Source organism: Cherax quadricarinatus, chromosome 2 (assembly GCF_038502225.1).
Source record: "Cherax quadricarinatus isolate ZL_2023a chromosome 2, ASM3850222v1, whole genome shotgun sequence".
NCBI classification, from domain to species: Eukaryota; Metazoa; Arthropoda; class Malacostraca; order Decapoda; family Parastacidae; genus Cherax; species Cherax quadricarinatus.
This window is the reverse complement of record NC_091293.1, coordinates 76,268,415-76,294,810: the sequence shown is the minus strand read 5'-3', so window position 1 is coordinate 76,294,810 and position 26,396 is coordinate 76,268,415. Positions and strand designations below refer to the sequence as shown.

The 26,396-nt window shown below is 41.4% G+C and overlaps 1 protein-coding gene across 5 annotated transcripts in view; it reads left to right on the top strand.

Moving 5' to 3' along the window:
• Abca3 (ATP binding cassette subfamily A member 3) overlaps positions 1-26,396 on the top strand; it is a 705,605-nt gene that overhangs the window by 196,846 nt on the left and 482,363 nt on the right. For 4 of the 5 annotated variants that reach the window (XM_070088966.1, XM_070088973.1, XM_070088975.1 and 1 more), the window contains exon 1: positions 21,155-21,596. Coding sequence is in view for 1 of the 5 variants with exons in the window: in XM_070088958.1 (XP_069945059.1) it covers positions 21,772-21,792 (21 nt within the window). In the remaining 4 variants the exon portion in view is untranslated. Of the gene's footprint in view, positions 1-21,154; positions 21,597-21,714; positions 21,793-26,396 lie in introns of those variants that run through there. The other variant, XM_070088958.1, reaches the window with a different exon arrangement.

Here is a 26,396-nt window from a genome sequence, read left to right as displayed (position 1 = left end):
TTTTAAGAAAGGAGACAGACACGAGGCATTAAACTACAGACCAGTGTCACTGTGTATAGTATGCAAAGTCAAGGAGAAGATTATCAGGAGGAGAGTGGTGGAGCACCTAGAATGGAACAAGCTTACGAACGACAACCAGCACAGATTTAGGGAAGGAAAAACCTGTGTCACAAACCTACTGGAGTTTTATGGCAAGGTAATGGAAGTAAGACACGAGAGAGAGAGAGGGGTGGGTAGATTGCATTTTCTTGGACTACAAGAAGGCTTTCAACACAGTTTCTCACAAGAGATTAGTGCAAAAGCTAGAGGATCAGACACAAATGACAGGAAGGGCACTGCAATGGATCAGGGAATAACTATCAGGGAGGCAACAACGAGTCACGGTACGTGACGAGGTGTCAGAGTGAGCGCTTGTGACGAGCGGGGTTCCTCAGGGGTCATTCCTAGGACCTGTGCTTTTTTTTGGTATATGTGAACATGATGGAAGGGATAGACTCAAAAGTGTCCTTGTTTGCAGATAATGCGAAATTAATAAGGAGAATTAAATCAGATGCGGATCAGGCAGGTCTACAATGAGACCTGGACAGGCTGCAAGCCTGGTTCAGCAGCTGGCTTCTTGAATTTAACCCCGCCAAATGCAAAGTCATGAAGATCGGGGATGGGCAAAGAAGACCGAAGGCAGAGTATAGGCTAGGTGGCCAAAGACTGCAAACCTCACTCAAGGAGAAAGATCTTGGGGTGAGTACTGCTGTACACTAACTGCCACCTTCAAGGCTGGCGACATTGCAGACCTGGAGAGTGTACAAAGAACTTTCACGGCACACATAAGTACGATAAGGCACCTAAACTACTGGGAACGGTTGAAGATCCTTGATCTGTATTCCCTCGAACGCAGGCGAGAGAGATACGTGATAATATACACTTTGAAGGTCCTGGAGAGATTGGTACCAAACCTGCACATGAAAATCACTCCCTATGAAAGCAAAAGACTCGGCAAGAGATGCAACATTCCCCGAGTGAAAAGCAGGGGCCCCACGAGTACACTGAGAGACAGCACAGTAAGTGTCTGGGGCCCAAGACTGTTCAATTACCTCCCAGTATACATAGGGGGGATTACCAATAGACCCCTGACTGTCTTCAAGAAGGTGTTGGACAGGCACCTAAAGTTAGTACCTGACCAACCGGGCTGTGGTTCATATGTCAGGTTGCGTGCGGCCAGCAGTAACAGCCTGGTTGATCAGACCCTGATCCACCATGAGGCCTGGTCTCAGACTGGGCAGCGGGGGCGTTGACCCCCGAAACCCTCTCCAGGTAATCTTTCCAGGAGTATAATTCCTAGCACATCTCCTGAGGCACACATCAACCAGATAGCTGCTGCAGCATATGGGCGCCTGGCAAACCTGAGAATAGCGTTCCGATACCTTAGTAAGGAATCGTTCAAGACTCTGTACACTGTGTACGTCAGGCCCATACAGGAGTATGCAGCACCAGTTTGGAACCCACACCTGGTGAAGCACGTCAAGAAATTAGAGAAACATATGCAACAGTTAGGTATCTTTATTTCGAAACGTTTCGCCTACACAGTAGGCTTCTTCAGTCGAGATGAATGGTTTGAAAAACCGACAAGTTGAAGATTGAGACACTTATGCAGCATATGGGAATCTTTATTCAGGAAACGTTTCGCCACACAGTGGCTTCATCAGTCCAATACAAAGAGGAAGGCGTAAGGAGAGGAGGAGAATGAGGTAATCAGTCCCTCAACCTGGAGTCGATGTGTTCAGTCCATCAATCTTGTAGAATGTACAGCATAGGGCCGTAGACGTAGACCTACTTCGACTAGTGGATGGTACCACTATGACCCCGCCTCCGCCTGCTTCACCTCACCTCTCTACAGTATATAAGCCACGTCTACGGCCCTATGCTGTACATTCTACAAGATTGATGGACTGAACACATCGACTCCAGGTTGAGGGACTGATTACCTCATTCTCCTCCTCTCCTTACGCCTTCCTCTTTGTATTGGACTGATGAAGCCACTGTGTGGCGAAACATTTCCTGAATAAAGATTCCCATATGCTGCATAAGTGTCTCAATCTTCTTCAGTCGAGTACAGCAAAGTTGATAGAAGCAGAAGAGACTTGAAGACGATGTAATCAGTCCATCACCCATAAAGTTTTGAGGTGGTCAGTCCCTCAGTCTGGAGAAGAGTATTGTTCCATTGTCTGGAATAATATAATATATATTATATTGCATATGTGTCTGTTGCATATGTGTCTTACCTAAACAACCTGTCGGTATTTTATACCATTTTATTGTTCAAATTAGAGAAAGTTCAAAGGTTTGCAAGAAGACTAATCCCAGAACTAAGGGGAATGTCCTACGAAGTTTCTTCGTAGGACATCGGCCTGACGACACTGGAGGACAGGGGGTCAGGGGAGACATGATAACGACATACAAAATACTGCGAGGAATTGACAAGGTGAACAGAGTGAGGATGTTCCAGAGGTGGAACAAATAAACAAAGGGCCACGTTTGGAAGCTGAGGACTCAGGTGAGTCAAAGAGATGTTAGAAAGTATTTCTTTAGCCACAGAGTTGTCAGGAAGTGGGATAGTCTGGCAAGTGACATAGTGGAGGCAGGAACCATACATAGTTTTAAGAAGAGGTTTGATAAAGTTCATGGAGCAGGGACAGAGAGGACCTAGTAGCGGTCAGTGAAGAGGCAGAGCCAGGAGCTATGACTCGACCACTGTAACCACAAATAGGTGAGTACACACACACACACATATATATATATATATATATAAATACACACACACTCATAGCTGTCTAATATGGTGTATATTTGCTTGTATCAGACCTATTTGCTGGCTATGTAGGTATGTATCTACTTGCTGGCAGGCTGTGAACTGAGGATAATGGGACGGGAGGGGCGGTGCAGGAAGCTTGGGAGGTTGTCATGATTGGCTTGGGTAAGGAAGGAGCTGGCAGGCGGTGAGGGTAATACCCACTTTATCCAGCCCGTCCTATTAACCACACCTAACATGACGCTGTTGTAAAAACGGTCGAATGTGTAGCTGTTGGCATAGCCTGAAACAGTTGAAATATAACATAGTTACATGAGCCGCGCACAGTTACTGCTGGTTTTCTGTTCTCGCGGTAGAATATTTTATCGTCTTTTATTTTTTCCGTTGTAACCTAAGCTAATCTAACCTAACCTACTTAACCCAAGGTAATCTAGGGTAATGTAACCTTCAAGCCCCATGTAACAGTGTGACATTGTATTCAGCCTACACTCCCATCTCACTGTCTGTCTGCAGACAGTAATTAGTCGAGTACTGTTATGTACTTATATTTATTCGGATTCTGTTAGTTTAATTGAACATGTGCTTTCAGGAACGTAAATAACAGAAGAGATATACCATAAAAATTGTGATGTACATCCTCCCATTAAAAAAAACAAGAATATTGTCCTAACTAAACCTCATGAAACACCACTGCATCTCACTGAAACAGCTAACAAGATAAACGACTTCTTCTCAACCATAGGATCTAATCTTGCCAGTAAAATCCCACGTACCAACGCCCATGCCGGGGACTATCTAGATGGGAATTTCCCAAATTCCTTCTATCTTGTACCAGCTGAGCCCACTTAAGTCACTGAGATTATAAAGTCACTTAAAAATAACTCAGGGAACCTCGACAACAACCTGAATTTCAGCACCCATATCCAACACATATCAAAAAAAGTATCCGAAACAGTTGGGATCCTCTCCAAGATACGATACTACGTGCCGCAAAATGCCCTTCTCGCACTGTACCACTCACTTATTTATCCATGCCTCACTTATGCTATTTGTGCTTGGAGTTCAACTGCAGCAACACACCTAAAGCCAATAATAACTCAACAAAAAGCCACAGTAAGAATAATCACTAAATCCCATCCCTGGCAACACCCACCCCCCACTCTTCATAGATCTAAACTTACTCCCTGTTCAGAACATCCACACTTACTACTGTGCAATCTACATATACAGGACCTTAAATTCCAATATTAACCTTGACCTAAAATGCTTTCTTGATAGTTGTGACAGGACCTACAAGCATAACACCAGACACAAACATCCCTACGACATTCCCCGTGTCCCACTAAATCTATACAAAAATTCAGTGCCATATGCAGCGGTGGCAGCAGCGGCATCCTACCAGCTCTTCTTCCTCAAAAAACATCGCTAAGTAAGTAAGTAAGTAAGTAAATTTATTCAGGTATACACAATACAGTTACATAGAATTATCATACATAGCAGCATATGTGTAGAGAACCTAGGATAACCCAAAAAAGTCAGACAGAGTGACTTATTTCCATTGGGGTCCTTTCATCAAAACTTGTGATGGCCTAAGTGAAAGTTCAACTACATGAACCCACGTAGACCACAAAATGACCCAAGAATACTAAGAATGTAACCCAAATCTTGACAAAATTAGAAGATCTAAGGAAGACAGCCCTGCTAACCCAAACACTGCCTCCGCTGCCAGACAACCACTTAACCCAAGCTCCGAGAAAACAAGCCTTCTCCATTGCTACACAGTATCTACTTCAGTGATACTATGAAAGGATATCGCAGAAGAAACAACATCACTAATAAAAGAATAACAGCAAGGACCCTAGAACTCAACTTGTCTACCCAGCAGGACGCCGGTGTATCATCAACCCCCCTCACCGCCTGACTCCCCCTCCAACTCCACTCCCTTCAAAGGATTCACCCATGATTACTCAGGTATGATTATTCCTGACAATATCAAGGACTACATCGTTGCTCTAGAAAACGAAATCAAAGATATCAAAGCAACACTCGAGCAACGAGAATCCAAGATAACCAACCTCGAGAACAAGATCCAAAACCTTGAAGAGAAGATTACCTCGGGAAGTGTTGACACAGAAAATACTCTGAAAGCAGCTATAGCCAGTCACACCGAACAAATAACAACAATAAATATGAAGGTTGAAGAAGCAATTAAGGTCTGGAATCAGAACATGCACACTCGACTAAATGAATACCTTGATTTCCAAGACGACAAAACTGAACAAGATAAGTTGTCTGATGCAGTTATAATAAACAGTCCACACATTCCTAGTGACATAACACAAGCACAGTGCAAAGAAACTGCTATCAGGATAATACAGAACCACGTACAAGTCATCGTGCAAAACAATGAAATCAAAGAAACACGTTTGTTAGGAAAACCAGGAAGTAAACACAGTATAATGATCCGACTTCATTCATACGATAAAAGAAAGGACTTAATTAAATCAGCAATTACAATGAAAAATGGAGTGTACATAAATGAGTGTCTAACAAAAAAACGTCAAAACCTTCTGTTCAGGCTGAGAAAACTTAAACAGGAAAACAAAATACATCAGTGTTTCACGCGAGATGGGAAAATACTAGTAAGGAAAACATCAACAGGACAACAATATACCATCTCAAACGAACATGATTTCTCTACCTTCCTTAGAAAAGCTGACATTTCTGTAACAGATTAGATAAGTGACCTTAATACATATATACGTGTGGTACATATAGTGTACGTTACTATTATATTGTGCATTATTATTTTTATTATTTTTCATCACTAGCTAATGCTAACTACCTCCAATACTTTATACTTCTTTCTTACTGCTATTAATTGCTCATAATTTTGTGTTACAAGTCAAATCTTACTCCAAATTAATATTATTCATTGTTCTTACCTGTCCATTTAATTTTGTTTACCACTAGTTTTTTTTAGTCACTTTTTATTGTGTGTGCAATTAGTGTACATTCCAATTACTTTTTTGCAAGTACCAAAACTATCTTTTGCTAGCTAGTACCAACTACCTCATTTTTTTTTTACTTTTTATTGTGCAATAAACTGCTCAACTTACTTAATATTACAAATCAGATCTTACTCCTAAACCAATATTATTTCATAGTGACTATCTGTCCATTTAACTTTGTTTACCATTACTTAATTTTAGTCCCTTATATATTTTTTTCCTTTATTTCAGCTTTATATAACTGCCTTAGTTCATATATTCACAATTGTTAAAATAATCAAGGTGCTATTCTCAGGTGCTAAAGTGTAATAAGTTCACTATTTTGCCATTATATTCCATAGCTCATTTATTTGATTACCACTTTATTGTTCACCACAACTTATATTAGTCCCTTTTATATTATAATTTTATATTATAATTCTAACTTTAAAGAATTACCTTTAAAGTACTACCTACTATCATATTCCCAAGCTCCATTATTTGATCATCACTTTATTTGTTCACCACAAATTATTTTAGTCCCTTTTATATTGTCTCCTATATTTTAGCTTTAAAAAACTACCTTAGCTCATTATTATTACAATAGTTAAATAATTCAGGTGCTATTTTTTAGCTTTAGAATATTTACTTTGTTTTATACTTAATTCTAACTATAGATTCACTACAAATCTTATGATTACAAGCATTGATCCTGATACCAACCTCTTATTTGATGACTTAAATGAATCAAACAGTTACTGTAATTACTACACAGCAGAACAATCAAAGGTACTTCTCAGTGCCAACAACAACATAACTGTCTTTAACTAAAATATCAGATCTTTAAGCAAGCATTACGATGACCTCATAGCATTACTTAATTCCTTGCATGCCAATATGTCCATCATTACACTAACTGATATAAGACAATGTTGAAATGGTCACACAGAGATAAGCTTTGAGTATCTTTTAAACGTGAGAAAAGGAAAGAGGCCAGAAAACCTGTTGAATTTTAAATCATAGAATTTTCCCGAGAAAATCACAATGGAAAGGTGAACTGGAGATCAATTCAGCCCAGGAGGTTATGCGAGGATTCGACACAGTATAGAGAGGTTAAAGATTTGTAAAAAGCACAAGAGGATGTATGAAATACATAGAAAGTCAGTGGTTCAACCAGGATAAAGCGAGGTCTCAGAAATTGGTATAAAGATTACAGTAATTACAACACAGACAACAAAAATAAGCTGAAGAATTAGGAGCAGTTATACATGGACACTAAGAGAAGTCGAGAGACAATTTGAAAATGATGTCGCAGAAAGAAGCTAAACCAGATTGATAACTGCGTATTAGATACATGAGAAAAATGACTGCAAATGCCAAGCTATGAGACGGAAGGAGGAAGATTTACAGAAAATGACAGAGACAAAATGAGAGAGAGAGAACGATGGTTCACAGAGGAACAAGAAATGATAACTGGGATCTGGAAAAGATCACTCTATAATAAAAGGTATTCACATAATAATTAAGGGCATTGACCTCATCGCTCTAGGGCCGTGAGGTTGTGCTGCGCCTTGCTCCTGCATTCGTCACTCAGCCTTGGTGGAGGACGGACGTTGGCAGTTGAGCTAGCACCTGTTGGTAGCACTGAGTGATTTTCACAAGATGGCGCAGGCTATCAGGCGGAGAATCAACACTGTGTGTATTGAGGTGTTGAAAGGAGCAGTATATCAAACCAATGCCTCTGTTATGCTGCCTGCTATACTACGGGATACCTACTGCATCAGCAAAGACGATCTGTATGGTATTGCCTTAAATGGAGCAACAAGGATATTTGTGAAATTTGTGACGGCTGCGACTTATGACAAGATGGTGGAAAAATACCAAGACGTGTGTATGACGGTTAATCCTGGTCTGGAAGTACGCATGAGGGACGTATCCAAGTATTATACTTGGGTAAAGTTACGGAATGTCCCATTTGAAGCGGATGAAGAAGATATAAAAGCAACATTCAACGAGTATGGTGTTATACATCAGGCAACAGTTGGAAGGTGGTCTGATAATATGTATGGTGGACTGCGTGAGGGCTCCTTTACCCTCAAAATGTCTTTGCGCAAATCTATACCATCATATGTGACTCTGAGTGACTTTAGAATACAGGTATATGTAACATATGCGGGGCAAAGACGAACCTGTAGACTATGTGGAGCCTTTGATCATATAGCAGCAATGTGTCCTCGTCGATCAACACCTGAGAAAAATGGAGAGGGAAAAGGTGTGTGGAAGGAGAGAGAGGTGACGACCCAGTCTACAGGGGAGCATCTTCAAGATCAGAGAACATGGAGTGAAATCGTGGAAGACAATCCGGAAGAATGTGTAACATTACCGGAGGTGTCTCAGGTTATTGAGAATATGCGTTTAGAGGATGAGGTGAGAAGAGAGGATTTGGGTAGTCAGGTTACGGCTACTATAGATAATGTTATTCAAGAATTCTTAGGTAATCAGAATGAGGGCGAGACACTAAGCATGGTGTCAGAAGGGAAACTTATAGGTGAGGAAGGAATTGAAGAGGTGAGTAATGTGGGTGTTGGGGATAAGCAATTAAACAGGATTAGTGAGGTTGTGGTTGAAGTACACAACGTAGATTGTGGAGATGAGGGAATGCACATAGTAGAGGCATCACGTAAGAGAGAGGCAGGGGCTTCTGATAGTGATGATGTCCTCACACCAGCGCAACGAACTGGTAAGAAACTATCAGTGGATGTTAAAAAAAAAATAACAGGGGGGGGAGGAAAGGGGCAGAGGAAAGGTGAGGCAAAAAATGGACAATGCGATCAGAATGTTCAGCAAAAACGTAAGGAAAGGCAAGGATATCGGTCGATTGGTAAGCCCCCGATAGCATTTTTAAGTGTCTAACCTTAAATGTTAACGGCCTAAGGGCTGATGTAAAGCGTAAGATATTTAGTGTTTTTTTAAAGAGACTTGGCATACAAGTAGTATTTTTACAAGAGCATAATTTCAGGTATGGAAGGGATTTGTCGGTAGATGGATATAAAGTTTATGCTGGGTATACTGGGAAGCTTAAGGGAGGTGCTGCAGTTTTAATAGCTGAGACCAGTCCGTTCCAATTGTTACATTGGGAAGAAGGGGGAGATGGGAGAGTAGCGAGGGTGGATGGGACATGGGGTGGGGTACGTGTGTGTTTTGTGAGTGTATACATGCCGGCGGACAGTAATAGACGTGTTAAAGAGGAATTTGTAAGGGACACACTAATTTATCATATGCGGGGTTTACCTGTTTATTCATTATTTGGAGGGGATTGGAATAGTGTGATACGTAGAAAAGATGTGGAGCCGAGGGATGCAGGGTGTGTTCTGGGGGTTCTACGAGATGTTTTAGGGGGAGTTGGCTTAACGGATGTTGTGAGGGGGGAGGGGTGGAACGTGGAGCATACATATGTGAGGAGAGGATACGCGGCACGACTAGATCGTATTTATGCTTCTCCCGGGTTACAGGTGGCTACTACAGAAACTATAAATGTAGTGTTTTCAGATCATAGAGGAGTGGTCGTGGATGTGGGATGGGGAGGTTTACCAAAGCGTTACATGAGTTATTGGAAACTTAATGTGAGATTGTTAGACGAGCAGGAAGACGGTGATAGTTTTGTTGAGTGGTGGACAAAGGAGTGGAACAAGGGGAGAAAAGGAGGTGATATCCTACGATGGTGGGAGGAATATGCCAAACCAGGAATCAAAAATTTTTATATGAGGAAAGGAAAGGAGGTAAGTCAATGGAAATATGGCTTACAGAGATATTTGGAAGGGCTGCTGAAACAGTGCTATGAAGGTTTTAGTGGGGTTTATCCAGTACAAGAGATTGAGGGCATCAAAGCGCAATTAATGGAAATGCAGAATGCAAGATTTGATGGTGAGAGAATGAGAGGTGGATTGGAAGATGTTTTATGGGGAGATAAGCCATCTGCCTGTGTTTTGCGGCGATTAAAGACGCGACAGAAGACAATGACTATGATGAATTTGGACGTACATACGGATGTGGGAGGGTATACGACGGGACAGAGGTTAGTAACTACGGAAAGTATGAGTGGTTATGCTGATAAGTGGTTTGAGATATATATGAGAGGGGGAAACAGAAAGATAGCGGATATGAAGATTTTAGAGAAGGGGATACAGAGCAACCTAGAGTCAGCAGATAGAGCGATGATAGAAGGGCCTATAGATGAAGAGGAAGTGTGGACGGCATTAAAAGGGATGAGTGTCGGGAAAGCACCTGGGATAGATGGAATCCCAAATGAATTTTATTTGAGCAACTGGGATGTAATGAAGGAATTCTTGGTGCAGTTGATGAATGTAATGAAGGATAAGGGAAGCATGAGTCTAACACAAAGGACAGGTGTAGTAGTTATGGTTCCAAAGGGGGAAGTACAGAATAGCATCCTAGATTATAGAGGTTTATCATTAATGTGCGGGGATTATAAATTGTTTGCCAGGGTGTTAGGTAATAGATTGCGTAAAGTAATTGGGAAGGTTATAGATGGGGGACAGATGGGTGTGCCAGGGAGAACAATGTTTAGTGGGCATGGGAGGATAAAAGGTTATATAGAGGAGCGTAGGATGGATGGTGGAGGTGTTCTTGCGTTGGATTGGAAGGCGGCTTATGATTGTGTAGAGAGAGAGACATTATGGATGATTATGAGGAAGATTGGGTTTGGTGAGGAAATCGTGCAGTGGGCGGAAACTTTATATAGAGGTGCAGAAATACGAGTGCAAATTAATGGAAGGGTGGGGAAGATGGTTAGTATGGGTAGGGGGCTGAGGCAGGGATGCCCCATGTCTCAGATCCTATTTGCATGTCTGCAAGACCCATTATATAGGTTGATAAATGTTGGTGTAAGTGAGGGAGAGGTAAGATTTAGGGGTGCTACGGGTATAGTTGGCTATGTAGATGACACGACGGTCTTAGTGGGGGGAGAGGAGGGGTTAAAGAATGTAAGTAGAATTGTTGAAATATTTAGTGGAGCAACAGGTATGAATGTTAATAGTGAGAAGTCGAAATTACTGGAGGTGGGGTCATGGGTGGGAGGGGAACTGGGAAAAAAGTTTGGATGGCAGGTAGTAGAGCAGTTAAAAATTTGTGGAGTATTGTACAGAGGGGCAGCGCAGGAGACTCGAGAGGCAAATTCTAAAAGGGTAGTGCAAAGAGTATTGCTTAGGTTAGGGGGAATAAGAACGAGTGGTTTAACTATACAACAGAGAGTCATTGTAGTTAATACACTCATTTATCCTAAATTGTGGCACGTGGCTGTGGTGTACCCATTGATGGCGAAAGATGTGCGGCAAGTGCAAAGGAAAGTACTGAATTTTATATGGGGATATGGTTGTCATTGGCTGAGGCAAACGGTTGTAATGACACCGCTGGCAAAAGGGGGTTTAGGTTTAATTCCTTTGGGTAGCAGACTGAAGAGCATGTACGTGAAGCATTGTTATCTGAGATTGGGCGGGGAACGTGGTGTCAGAGTGAGAAAAGTGATGGAAGATGTGAGGCGGTGGTGGGGGGGTAGGGAATTAGAGGAGTGTATGAGTATGTTGAGATACTTATTACAGGTAAGAAATCCGGAAAATGTAACGGCGTGTGTTTTGGGGAGGTTGGAAAGGGTTCAAGAGGTGTTGGAAGGGGAGACAGTTTTTCCATTATATAATTGGACACGAATCTGGGGAGACTTCAGTAAGTTACGGGTGAAGTCAAGGGTGAAGGAAACTATGTATAGGTTTTTACATGGGATTTTGCCAACTAAAGTACGACTGTATCAGATGGGAATTTTGAAGTCTCAATGTTGTGTTTTGTGTGGGGGGGAGGAAACAGCATATCATGTGGTGTATTTCTGTGAGCAGATCGAGCGGGCACGTCTCTGGTTACGAAGAGTGTTGGATATGGTGGGTGGGAGTGGGTTAGTGGTATTAAGGGCACTGAGTTTGGATATAGAGGGAGTGGGAGATAGTGTGAGGAGGGCCGTCATGTATTTAGTGGTAGATTGTCTATATATCGTGGGTGATGAGGGAAGTGGGGGGGGAGGAACGAATAAGGGCTTTAGCAGGACACTTCTATAGAACAAAGTGTATAAATGAGGTAGTGTATGGATGTAGATGGGCCAGAGATTTTCCGGTATCGTATAGAGGTATGACTGTGAGAGGGTTGCGCGCATTAGTGTCGTAATGGCTGGGTGGACTGGTCTCTGTAAAAGGGGGGAGGGTAAAATGATTTATATGGATATAGAATATCATGATTATTAAGCATAGTTTCCTGAGAAGCAAGAGGCGGCTTACCAATCGATTAGGGGCTATAATGTTGTATTATTAACCATAGTGCGTGAAAGAGCAAGTCTAAAAATGGCTCTGAAACATGTCATTAAACATCTAGAATTTGATGAACAAGACAATACGTGTTTAATAATATACATTCTTGGTATATGTAATACAAGTGTGTATTTCAATATCCAGTGTACAGTTATCATATTGTTTGACATTGTTCACTATAGTAAAGCAGTGTTATTATACAAATATTGTCATAAAGTATAATAGTTGTCAGTATTTTAAAAAGTTCATTGAATAGTTTTAAGATGTTGTGGAGTTTGTTTCATGTCGGCTCATAGATAAACGTGTAAGTGTATTGCGCATATGTAATTTCATTTAGTTCTGTGGAGGACCAGCTAAGGCGTCTTTTCTTTATTAACGCATAGTAATGTTTTAAACTAAAAATGAGAATGTATGGAGTATATAATACTGTTAAAGTACATGTTCATCATTGTGGCTTAGCGCAACTTTTTGAGTGTAATAATAACAATTACGTAAATGTTGGGGGGGGGGGGTGAGTCACTAATATTGTAAGTGCTTTGTATCATTGTACATTATGTTAGTTATGTAGTTAGGTGCATATCAGACTCATAATGAATAGTTACTTAGTGGGCAGGATCAGAGCCACTGATAATGTCTCTTTTTATATTTATTTATTCACATATATATACGTAACTATCTATGTATATTGTATGAACTGCTTTAAATAAAATATAAAAAATAAGGAACAACCCAAGATACTATGACCTAGGGTTAAATTATGATGGTTATTAATCTCTGTGTTCAATGAACAATGATATGACGTTGTTCAATATGATGATCTGAGCTAATGGGGGGGGGGGAGTTGAAATGTCCTAAAAATATTTGTTATTGAATGAGCTTAATAAATGTGTATATTTAGTAATAGGATGCGACGAGGCTCAATAAAGTGATTCGGTATTTTTATACTCTTATGTAAGTTAATGGGCATGTATGACACTGATATAATTCCTGTGAATATAAATTTTCATAAGTCATATAATATTATGTTTCAATTTTTGTACATATGAGAATATGTAATATGTGAGTCCGTGACTATATCATGTGTAATGATCTCATGGATGACCACAATCATAATTATATAAATGGTTTTTAGTGTTAGTCATAATACTAAGTTCAATCTTATGTTGTTTTTTCTAAATATTAATTGTCATGTTGGCATCATCTATGTTTCTTACACTAAAGAGAAATTTTTTATTGTCAACAAGAGTCTATATTCAAGGTTTAAATCATGTTGGTAATTCATCTGCGATCACTGAACAATAGTATGATCTGGGGTGACGGGGGGGGGGTGTCGGGGGGTTGTGGGGGTTATGGGGGGGTTGTGGGAGTACGGCTCAAACATATTTTATTACATGTACTTAATTAATGTGTATAATGCTGATAGGATGGGATAATTGAGAATTGTTTTTAATTACTATTGCTTGCACAGTTTTCTTTTGTTTTTGCATAAAGACAATTTACATATATCAGGAGTGTGTAGTGTACTAAGTCACATTATTGTAACTTGAAATGATTTGATTGATGTTGGGTATAATATTGTGTAATGTTGTTCATCACTCACGTGTTGTGGGTTGTACTGAGTCATGTGAAGAGGAAATTTTCTAAAGGCAATGTAAACGAGCAGTGTGTTTTGATTATGAGGACGTAGCTGTTTTTTGTATTATCTGACCCTGTATGCTTTTATTTACTTATTGTAATATGTGTTTTAAATAAAATATAAAAAAATAATTAAGGAAGTAAAGATATTAAGAGAACTAAACAATACAGTTTATGGAGCCTGACATTACCACGAACACTGACCACCACTGTGTGAACTATAGCAAACATCTATGTCCTTGTACTTAAATGGTATACAGTACGGACAAGATGAAGTAGACACATGTGCAACATCTGGATATTTATATTTGTAGACGTTTCGCCAACCATTAGCTTTATCAACACAATACAAGAACATAATTTGACAAATTATATAAAAAAAGATGAGGTAATCAGTTCGTCAGCCTTGAAGTTTGTGAAGACCACCGTAGTCTTGGATGAACTGAAGCACAGGTGCTTCGGTTCGGTTCCTTGTTTGTCAGCATAGTTGCTGATCCCCTTATATGTGTTATATACATTAGCTGAGTATCATAGTACCATCCATGTGCTTTATACAGAAGCTCCCTAGGCCTGTGACTGACGTCACGGGATACCATCATTCTCCTACCGAACCCCACACGACGTGTTCCTACTGTATTGATAAAGCCACTGGTTGGCGAAACGTCTACAAATATAGACACCGACATTTTACACAGGTGTCTAATTCTTCATCTTGTCCTTAGAGACAAAACAACTAACGGATACATAGAAAGTAACAAATGTAGTCCATATATTTAAGAAGGAAAAAGATTGTGAGAAAGAAATTGCTTGATCACCTAGAATGGATATTCCGTCTGACGAGCCAACTGGAGTTTTGTGATGACTAACGAAATCGTGGTGACACGATTACAAGCAAGCCATACCAAGGGTGGGGCTTGAACCCGCGGTCAGAGAATCGTAAAACTCCAAACCAACGCGTCGATCTGGAGTTTTACGACTTTCTGACCATGGGTTCAAGCCCCGCCCGTGGTATGGTTTTGATTTCTGTGAAAGTTACTGAAGTAAATTTAAATAAACAGCGATGGGTTGACAGTATCTTCTTGAACCACAAGAAAGAATTTGACTCGGTTCGAACCACAGTCTAATTTAGAAGCGAGAAAAGTAGAAGACAAAGGGAAATTAAAAAAAAAAAACGCATAATTACAATAGATAGGACACTAAATATGTTTCAGTCGCTACCTTGTCTGTGAAGTATATCCCCAGAGTGCATAACCTCGCCTTTCTGTAGCTCAGTGATTGCGACAGGTGTAGTGCAGAGTGTGGCACGTGTTTCTAGTGCAATAAAATAATAACATGGAAAATTTCATGACAATCAGAAGAGGGATTCACAGGTTTTCATGTGGAAACTAATATCTCGATTTCTTTAATGAAAACGACATATTAAGACGCACAGCCCAAAATAATTCACAGCTTCCACTAAGAATGCTGACTTTGAAAATTTAAAGTTATTAAAAAAAAGACATTCTGTAGTAATCTGACAGAGCTCAATATCACCAAAAACACCAGAGTTAAGTTTGAAGTCGCTCAGACGCTACATTATCCAGTTATAACTGTCGAAGTTTTGAAATTAATGGGATGAAGTATTCACAATTTATAACATAAAAAATACAGTATTTCAGTTGTCTTAGTTTCTTCAATAATGATGGAAATGGGAACCTACACGGCCAAAATCAGTCCAAACTATTTACTAAGAAGATCCATCAGTGTGTAATATTTCAAGTCGATCACAAGAGACGTTATCCAATATTTCATAACACCAGTTAGAGTTTAATAAAACTGCTAAATTAAAAGTTATACAACCCAAAATCAAGGCACGACTTTCTTTGAGAAAAAAAAAACACATCACCACTAAAAGTTTGAAGCTGATCAGACGATGCATTCTCCGCTTGTTACACGGAATTCAATAATTTCAAGTGTAACACAACTTACCCCCCCCCCAAAAAAAAAAAATAAAAAAAAATCATACATTCCATTAATTCATTAAAGTTTGATGCCGTTCAAAAGAAACAAACTCCACTTATTTAATGTAAAAATTACTATAGCCTCTCCAAACTGAAGTTGAGAGAATATCACGTACACCTTCCAGTACCAACCTTCTGAGACACTAGTCTTCACAGGTTGAAGTTGATCACAAGAAGCTTTCCAAACTTGTTGCATCCAAACTAAATGTTCGAATTATTGACTGGATATCAATATCACAGTTTAATAAAACAGAGACCAGTGTGGTCAAATAATAAGGCAACACAACCTTACTTCCAACACTCACTGCTGAAAGTTTGAAGCCTATCAGATTGTTCAGTCTCCAGTTATTACTAATTCCATCTATTACATTTTTTAAATATTTTGGAATATTGTCAAATTTGCACCTACGCAAAATAGTTATGTGGAAAATACTATATATATTTTCCAGAAATACAGTAGTTATATGTAAATAGATGGCCATACTGTATTTAATAAAAATTATGTTATAAAAAATGGGAAGCTGCGCCTGCGCAGAAGAGACTCGCCATGTTTGAACTAGTTAACACAAACGTTAGTGAATAATCAGAAGAATTTTCGTGCTCTAGAGGCTAAATTGGGCTGACACCTCTCAAATAGGAGCCGAAATTGTTGGATGTGCATTCCTGCATAACTTGAGATGTCAGACGACTGGACAAGACAGCTCCAGGAACCTCAGATAAGTCTGTTTATGTTGTAACTCTGACCAGTGTTATTTTCATGTATAGACAGTGAGGTTTTCTGAGTATGATACACCTTGATCTCCAGTCAAATTGGTGAGTGATATTAAGATATATTCTCCTTCTGTTATATAAATGTTTATATATATATAATCATTTATTAATTTTAATATACAGTCCACAAACTTATATATTTACCAGAATTCCTGGTGATGCATATTTCATTTGTAATTAATAGGTCTAGAGCAACTTGTGGATATGACAGTGGTAGGTATCGAAGTGGGACATTTTTGCGACCTAGGTGTCCCAAATTCCTACTTGTCTAAGTAACTCTGATAAATAATAATTATCTGAGTTACCATTTACTGGTATGTACCTTATGAATTACATCCAGATAAATGCAATTTTGCACAAGTTATTTAGTTTTATTAATTGTTGAGTTATGTTTATGACATAACTCAATCATTAATAATAACTGAAGGTCTTGTGAAAGATGTATACTCGGTTATATTTAACATGGTTTAACATGAAGAAATCACACTATTTTAAACATAATATATACACTTGCAGACTTCAGTTTGACTCCGTCTTGGATTTATATATTTTATATTGTTGAAGTCAAGCGGAAGAGGCTACCGAAAGTTATCAGACCCTTTCCAGGAATTTTGGAATGGGCTTTATAACATTGATCATAGGACACCTGCACATACCAACAGTTGGATGGATCCTTCCCTCGGTCCACTCAACTAGCATTTAAAAGATGAAATTGATCGGATAAGATGTTTTGAAATTATAAGCGAAACTTTGGACGAAACAAAAACAAAAGAATTTGAAAAAAAAAATAAGCGAACCTGTTATAGATTTCCTTTGCGTAATACGTAATAAGGTAGTGTTAGGGCAAGAGTAACGTTCCACAAGGATCAGTAGCAGTCATCACTGTTCCTTGTACAGGTAAATAACATGAAAGAGATGATCGAATCTTACATATCTATTTGCAGTCAATGTGAAATGATTGAAATGATGAAGGTGAGTATGAGGGAGAGAAGAGACACCATCTCCAGGAAGACAGACATGTTACGTGGCTGTGAGGGAGAGAAGAGACACCATCTCCAGGAAGACAGACATGTTACGTGGCTGTGAGGGAGAGAAGAGACACCATCTCCAGGAAGACAGACATGTTACGTGGCTGTGAGGGAGAGAAGAGACACCATCTCCAGGAAGACAGACATGTTACATGGCTGTGAGGGAGAGAAGAGACACCATCTCCAGGAAGACAGATATGTTACATGGCTGTGAGGGAGAGAAGAGACACCATCTCCAGGAAGACAGACATGTTACATGGCTGTGAGGGAGAGAAGAGACACCATCTCCAGGAAGACAGATATGTTACATGGCTGTGAGGGAGAGAAGAGACACCATCTCCAGGAAGACAGACATGTTACATGGCTGTGAGGGAGAGAAGAGACACCATCTCCAGGAAGACAGATATGTTACATGGCTGTGAGGGAGAGAAGAGACACCATCTCCAGGAAGACAGACATGTTACATGGCTGTGAGGGAGAGAAGAGACACCATCTCCAGGAAGACAGACATGTTACATGGCTGTGAGGGAGAGAAGAGACACCATCTCCAGGAAGACAGACATGTTACATGGCTGGTCAACCAAGTGACTGGTGGAGTTCCATTATAATAAGTGCAGGATTGTAGATGGAGTAGAGACTCGTAGGAGAAAACTACAATCAGAGAGAGAGGGGAGGGGGACCTGTTGCTAGCATTAGCTGCTAATTGATTGGTGTGTAAAGTTCTCAGGTATAAGTTAACATTAAATTTAATCAGCAAGTTTCTTTGTATGAAATCAATATTGTGACAGAGTAATACTTCACCATTACTGAGACATGTGGAGTGATGTGTGTTCAAGGTGGAGCTGCGTCACTAAGAGTGTGTGACACTGATTAACAAATATCGTACTTACACGTAACCTATTCTGCCCGAAATGCCCTGGCATGATAGTGGCTTCCTTTGTACTTAGCTAACCAAAATTATAATTACACATTGTAACCTTTACAAAGAAATAAATATTTATCTTTATCATTTCTTAAGTTAGTTTTCTTAGGCGATTCTCTTCATCAGCTTCCTAACTCTGTAGACTTACTAATTCTGTTTATTTATTTATTTATTTTTTATTCTTTATTTTTAACAGACTTTGTTATGATGTGATACATGAGCTAACAAAACTATATTTATCCATAGATAAGTAAAACAAAAAACAGTCGTAAAACGTGTAGCACAGCAGTAGGGTTGGTCGGCACCAAGGATCGCTGAACTCTGTCTGTGTAACACTAGTGATGCTGAGGGACTGTGTCAGCATGGACGAATGTCATCATTGGCTTCTCTCAAGGATTGACATTAGCAGCCATACTGTTCCCAGCGTATGTTAATAATATACAGAACAGAGTAGACTTCTATATATCTATCCAAGAAAATAGAAGTAAGCTTGAGGAAGACTGACAAACTACTGAAATGGTCAAATACGTGGGTACCAGAATTTAGCTTCACTGAATGCGCAGTTATGATTCTGGGCACCTAGGATATGTATCCAGAGACAAAATACACAAACTCAAAAATAATGCTCTGGGAAGAACGCTTGTAATCTCTTTTGTAATGACGAGATACCCAACTCTGCAACCATATTAGTGGCTTAGGTACTGAGGGAAAGAAGTAGGAAGGTGTAGGTGAGGTGTGGTAGAGTAGGAAGGTGTAGGTGAGGTGTGGGAGAGTAGGAAGGTGTAGGTGAGGTGTGGGAGAGTAGGAAGGTGTAGGTGAGGTGTGGGACAGTAGGAAGGTGTAAGTGACGTGTGGGACAGTAGGAAGGTGTAGGTGAGGTGTGGTAGAGTAGGAAGGTGTAGGTGAGGTGTGGGACAGTAGGAAGGTGTAGGTGAGGTGTGGGACAGTAGGAAGGTGTAGGTGAGGTGTGGGACAGTAGGAAGATGTAGGTGAGGTGTGGGACAGTAGGAAGATGTAGGTGAGGTGTGGGACAATAGGAAGGTGTAGGTGAGGTGTGGGACAGTAGGAAGGTGTAGGTGAGGTGTGGGACAGTAGGAAGGTGTAGGTGAGGTGTGGGACAGTAGAAAGGTGTAGGTGAGGTGTGGGACAGTAGGAAGGTGTAGGTGAGGTGTGGGGCAGTAGGAAGGTGTAGGTGAGGTGTAGGTGGGATCTGGGAGAGTACGAAGGTGTAGGTGAGGTGTGGGACAGTAGGAAGGTGTAGGTGGGATCTGGGAGAGTACGAAGGTGTAGGTGAGGTGTGGGACAGTAGGAAGGTGTAGGTGAGGTGTGGGACAGTAGAAAGGTGCAGGTGAGGTGTGGGACAGTAGGAAGGTGTAGGTGAGGTGTGGGACAGTAGGAAGGTGTAGGTGAGGTGTGGGACAGTAGGAAGGTGTAGGTGAGGTGTGGGACAGTAGGAAGGTTTAGGTGAGGTGTGGGACAGTAGGAAGATGTAGGTGAGGTGTGGGACAGTAGGAAGATGTAGGTGAGGTGTGGGACAGTAGGAAGATGTAGGTGAGGTGTGGGACAATAGGAAGGTGTAGGTGAGGTGTGGGACAGTAGGAAGGTGTAGGTGAGGTGTGGGACAGTAGAAAGGTGTAGGTGAGGTGTGGGACAGTAGGAAGGTGTAGGTGAGGTGTGGGACAGTAGGAAGGTGTAGGTGAGGTGTGGGACAGTAGGAAGGTGTAGGTGAGGTGTGGGGCAGTAGGAAGGTGTAGGTGAGGTCTGGGAGAGTACGAAGGTGTAGGTGAGGTGTGGGACAGTAGGAAGGTGTAGGTGAGGTGTGGGACAGTAGAAAGTTGCAGGTGAGGTGTGGGACAGTAGGAAGGTGTAGGTGAGGTGTGGGGCAGTAGGAAGGTGTAGGTGAGGTGTAGGTGAGGTCTGGGAGAGTAGGAAGGTGTAGGTGAGGTGTGGGACAGTAGGAAGGTGTAGGTGAGGTGTGGGACAGTAGAAAGGTGCATGTGAGGTCTGGGAGAGTAGGAAGGTGTAGGTGAGGTGTAGGGCAGTAGGAAGTTGTAGGTGAGGTGTGAGACAGTAAATAATGTGTAGGTGAGGTGTGGGACATTAGGAAGGTGTAGTTGAGGTGTGGGACAGTAGGAAAGTGTAGGCGAGGTGTGGGACACTAGGAAGGTTTAGGTGAGGTGTGGGACAAGAGGAAGGTTTAGGTGAAGTGTGGGACAGTAGAAAGGTGTAGGTGAGGTGTGGGACAGTAAGAAGGTGTAGGTGAGGTGTGGAACAGTAGGAAGGTGTAGGTGAGGTGTGGGACAGTAGGAAGGTGTAGGTGAGGTGTGGGACAGTAGGAAGGTTTAGGTGAGGTGTGGGACAGTAGGAAGGTGTAGGTGAGGTGTGGGACAGTAGGATGGTGATGGTGTAGGTGAGGTGTGGGACAGTAGGAAGGTGTTGGTGAAGTGTGGGACAGTAGGATGGTGAGGGTGTAGGTGAGGTGTGGGACAGTAGGAAGGTGTTGGTGAAGTGTGGGACAGTAGGATGGTGAGGGTGTAGGTGAGGTGTGGGACAGTAGGAAGGTGTTGGTGAAGTGTGGGACATGTGTGGGTGAGGGAATGTGAGGTGTGAGACAAGGTAGGGCAAGTTAACTCAGTGCGTGTTGAGTGGTGGTCGAGTGTGGTGGTGGTGGTGTTGCTTCTAGAGGTCTTGCTGCTTCAAGTGTTGCTGCTACAGGTGTTGCTGCTTCAGGTGTTGCTGCTACAGGTGTTGCTGCTACAGGTGTTGCTGCTACAGGTGTTGCTCCTACAGGTGTTGCTCCTACTGTTGTTGGCGTTGATACTCCTGCTACTGTTGTTGGCGTTGATATTCCCGCTACTGTTGTTGGCGTTGATACTCCCGCTACTGTTGTTGGCGTTGATACTCCTGCTACTGTTGTTGGCGTTGATACTCCTGCTACTGTTGTTGGCGTTGATATTCCCGCTACTGTTGTTGGCGTTGATACTCCCGCTACTGTTGTTGGCGTTGATACTCCTGATACTGTTATTGGCATTGATACTCCTACCGCTGTTGTTGGTGATCTTCCTGTTTGTGTTGGGTAAGTAAAAGTACTTAACGGTGCTGATGGTTCTACTAGTTAGGGTCACCCATTTCCTACCTGGTACTGATACTAGAAAGGACAATTTTCACGCCCCTCTTATGATTTTTTTTTCCAGCTAGCGAGGTGTACCGCAGTTATGTGCCCACCCTGGCGGTGGCGCTGACAAGCCAAAATGTACGATGTTGTCATCGACGTAAGTGTATGACGCAGTCCGAACTTCTTGTAATTATGATTCATGTGCGTTGCTGTAGATGTTTCTGTATTTGTAGAGAATCAGTAGCTGATATTTGTGCTCTGTTGTCAACTCGTTTTGGTTGGCCATAGAAGTTTGTGCGTACCTGTAGACGTTTGTACACAGGTGTAGACGTTTGTACACAGGTGTAGACGTTTGTACGCAGGTGTAGACGTTTGTACACAGGTGTAGACGTTTGTACGCAGGTGTAGACGTTTGTACACAGGTGTAGACGTTTGTACACAGGTGTAGACGTTTGTACACAGGTGTAGACGTTTGTACGCAGGTGTAGACGTTTGTACACAGGTGTAGACGTTTGTACACAGGTGTAGACGTTTGTATACAGTTGTAGACGTTTGTATACAAGTTTAAACGTTTGTACACTGGTGTAAACGTTTGTATACAGTTGTAGACGTTTGTATACAGTTGTAGACGTTTGTATACAGTTGTAGACGTTTGTATACAGTTGTAGACGTTTGTATACAGTTGTAGACGTTTGTATACAGTTGTAGACGTTTGTATACAGTTGTAGACGTTTGTATACAGTTGTAGACGTTTGTATACAGTTGTAGACGTTTGTATACAGTTGTAGACGTTTGTAGACGTTTGTACACAATTGAAGAGGTTTGTACAGAGTTACCTGGGGTATACCTGGAGATAGTTTCGGAGATACACACCCCTGCGGCCCGGTCTGTGACCAGTCCTCCCGGTGGTGTCTTGTAGACAGTTCTGGACTTTCACAGTTGTAGACGTTTGTAAATGGCAGTAGACATGCCTACACATTGTAGACATACTGTTTTACACAGTTGTAGACGTGTGTACACATCGTGGATGTTTATATATGGCTGTACGCAGTTGTAGACGTGTGTACACATCGTGGATGTTTATATATGGCTGTACGCAGTTGTAGACGTGTGTACACATCGTAGATGTTTATATATGGTTGTACGCAGTTGTAGACGTGTGTACACATCGTAGATGTTTATATATGGTTGTACGCAGTTGTAGACGTGTGTACACATCGTAGATGTTTATATATGGTTGTACGCAGTTGTAGACGTGTGTACACATCGTAGATGTTTATATATGGTTGTACGCAGTTGTAGACGTGTGTACACATCGTAGATGTTTAAATATGGTTGTACGCAGTTGTAGACGTGTGTACACATCGTAGATGTTTATATATGGTTGTACGCAGTTGTAGACGTGTGTACACATCGTAGATGTTTATATATGGTTGTACGCAGTTGTAGACGTGTGTACACATCGTAGATGTTTATATATGGTTGTACGCAGTTGTAGACGTGTGTACACATCGTAGATGTTTATATATGGTTGTACGCAGTTGTAGACGTGTGTACACATCGTAGATGTTTATATATGGTTGTACGCAGTTGTAGACGTGTGTACACATCGTAGATGTTTATATATGGTTGTACGCAGTTGTAGACGTGTGTACACATCGTAGATGTTTATATATGGTTGTACGCAGTTGTAGACGTGTGTACACATTGTAAGATAAGATACGATTTGTTTGGATTTTTAACCTTGAGGGTTAGCCACCCAGGGTAACCCAAGAAAGTCAGTGCGTCATCGAGGGACTGTTTGTCTTATTTCCATTGTGGTCATTCACTCTTGTCCCCCCAGGATGCGACCCACACCAGTCGACTAACACCCAGGTACCTACTTACTGGTAGGTGAACAGGGACAGCAAGTGTTAGGAAACATGACCAGTGTTTCTACCCAGATGAGGATTAAACCACGGACAGCCGAGGGTTTATATGTGATTGTACACAGTTGTTTACCTGGAGTTTACCTGGAGAGAGTTCCGGGGGTCAATGCCCCTGCGGCCAGGTCTGTGACCAGGCCTGGTGGATCAGAGCCTGATCAACCAGGCTGTTGCTGCTGGCTGCACGCAAACCAACGTACGAGCCACAGCCCGGCTGGTCAGGAACCGACTTTAGGTGCTTGTCCAGTGCCAGCTTGAAGACTGCCAGGGGTCTGTTGGTAATCCCCCTTATGTATGCTGGGAGGCAGTTGAACAGTCTCGGGCCCCTGACACTTATTGTATGGTCTCTTAACGTGCTAGTGACACCCCTGCTTTTCATTGGGGGGATGTTGCATCGTCTGCCAAGTCTTTTGCTTTCGTAGTGAGTGATTTTCGTGTGCAAGTTCGGTACTAGTCCCTCTAGGATTTTCCAGGTGTATATAATCATGTATCTCTCCCGCCTGCGTTCCAGGGAATACAGGTTTAGGAACCTCAAGCGCTCCCAGTAATTGAGGTGTTTTATCTCCGTTGTGCGCGCCGTGAAGGTTCTCTGTACATTTTCTAGGTCAGCAATTTCACCTGCCTTGAAAGGTGCTGTTAGTGTGCAGCAATATTCCAGCCTAGATAGAACAAGTGACCTGAAGAGTGTCATCATGGGCTTGGCCTCCCTAGTTTTGAAGGTTCTCATTATCCATCCTGTCATTTTTCTAGCAGATGCGATTGATACAATGTTATGGTCCTTGAAGGTGAGATCCTCCGACATAATCACTCCCAGGTCTTTGACGTTGGTGTTTCGCTCTATTTTGTGGCCAGAATTTGTTTTGTACTCTGATGAAGATTTAATTTCCTCGTGTTTACCATATCTGAGTAATTGAAATTTCTCATCGTTGAACTTCATATTGTTTTCTGCAGCCCACTGAAAGATTTGGTTGATGTCCGCCTGAAGCCTTGCAGTGTCTGCAATGGAAGACACTGTCATGCAGATTCGGGTGTCATCTGCAAAGGAAGACACGGTGCTGTGGCTGACATCCTTGTCTATGTCAGATATGAGGATGAGGAACAAGATGGGAGCGAGTACTGTGCCTTGTGGAACAGAGCTTTTCACCGTAGCTGCCTCGGACTTTACTCTGTTGACGACTACTCTCTGTGTTCTGTTAGTGAGGAAATTATAGATCCATCGACCGACTTTTCCTGTTATTCCTTTAGCACGCATTTTGTGCGCTATTACGCCATGGTCACACTTGTCGAAGGCTTTTGCAAAGTCTGTAGACATATTGTAGACATAAATACCTGACACAGTTTATGAAGGTTCTTGAAAGTTAGTGGAACTTTTATAAACATCATTATAATTGTTCTAGATGATTTTAAATTCAAGGACTTAATGATGGTTTCAATATGTTTACTCTGAGTCTCTAACAGCTTCTCTCACGATGTTTACTCTGGATATCTAATAGCTTCTCTCACTATGTTTATCTTATAGAAATTTTTAAATATAACAAAAATACTCAATAATAACCAACATGGAGACAGAAACACAAATATTAATTGGTCAACATATTTCCATCTTCTGGGATCCTCTTCAGCAGATTAATTATTATATTATAATCAAGGGGGAAGCGCTAAACCTGTGGGATTATACAGCACCTGGGGGGGGGGATGTGGAAGGCATTCAGGCTTAATTCGGGGAACTGGAGCACAGATCCAATTCCCTAAATCAAGAGCCCCTCACCAACATTAAGGAACCTTCCCTGAGGGGTGCAGATTAATTAATCTTCTGTTTTTGTCTCCATGTTGGTTATTACTGAGGACTGACAGGTGTTTTTGTCTCCATGTTGGTTATTACTGAGCACTGACAGGTGTTTTTGTCTCCATGTTGGTTATTACTGAGCACTGACAGGTGTTTTTGTCTCCATGTTGGTTATTACTGAGGACTGACAGGTGTTTTTGTCTCCATGTTGGTTATTACTGAGGACTGACAGGTGTTTTTGTCTCCATGTTGGTTATTACTGAGGACTGACAGGTGTTTTTGTCTCCATGTTTATTATTACTGAGGACTGACAGGTGTTTTTGTCTCCATGTTGGTTATTACTGACTACTGACAGGTGTTTTTGTCTCCATGTTGGTTATTACTGAGGACTGACAGGTGTTTTTGTCTCCATGTTGGTTATTACTGAGGACTGACAGGTGTTTTTGTCTCCATGTTGGTTATTACTGAGGACTGACAGGTGTTTTTGTCTCCATGTTGGTTATTACTGAGGACTGACAGGTGTTTTCGTCTCCATGTTGGTTATTACTGAGCACTGACAGGTGTTGTTGTCTCCATATTGGTTATTACTGAGCACTGACAGGTGTTTTTGTCTCCATATTGGTTATTACTGAGCACTGGCAGGTGTTTTTGTCTCCATATTGGTTATTACTGAGCACTGACAGGTGTTGTTGTCTCCATGTTGGTTATTACTGAGCACTGGCAGGTGTTTTTGTCTCCATGTTGGTTATTACTGAGCACTGGCAGGTGTTTTTGTCTCCATGTTGGTTATTACTGAGCACTGGCAGGTGTTTTTGTCTCCATGTTGGTTATTACTGAGCACTGGCAGGTGTTTTTGTCTCCATGTTGGTTATTACTGAGCACTGACAGGTGTTTTTGTCTCCATGTTGGTTATTACTGAGCACTGGCAGGTGTTTTTGTCTCCATGTTGGTTATTACTGAGCACTGACAGGTGTTTTTGTCTCCATGTTGGTTATTACTGAGCACTGGCAGGTGTTCATTGCACTTTAGTTAGGCATAACAGAAATATTG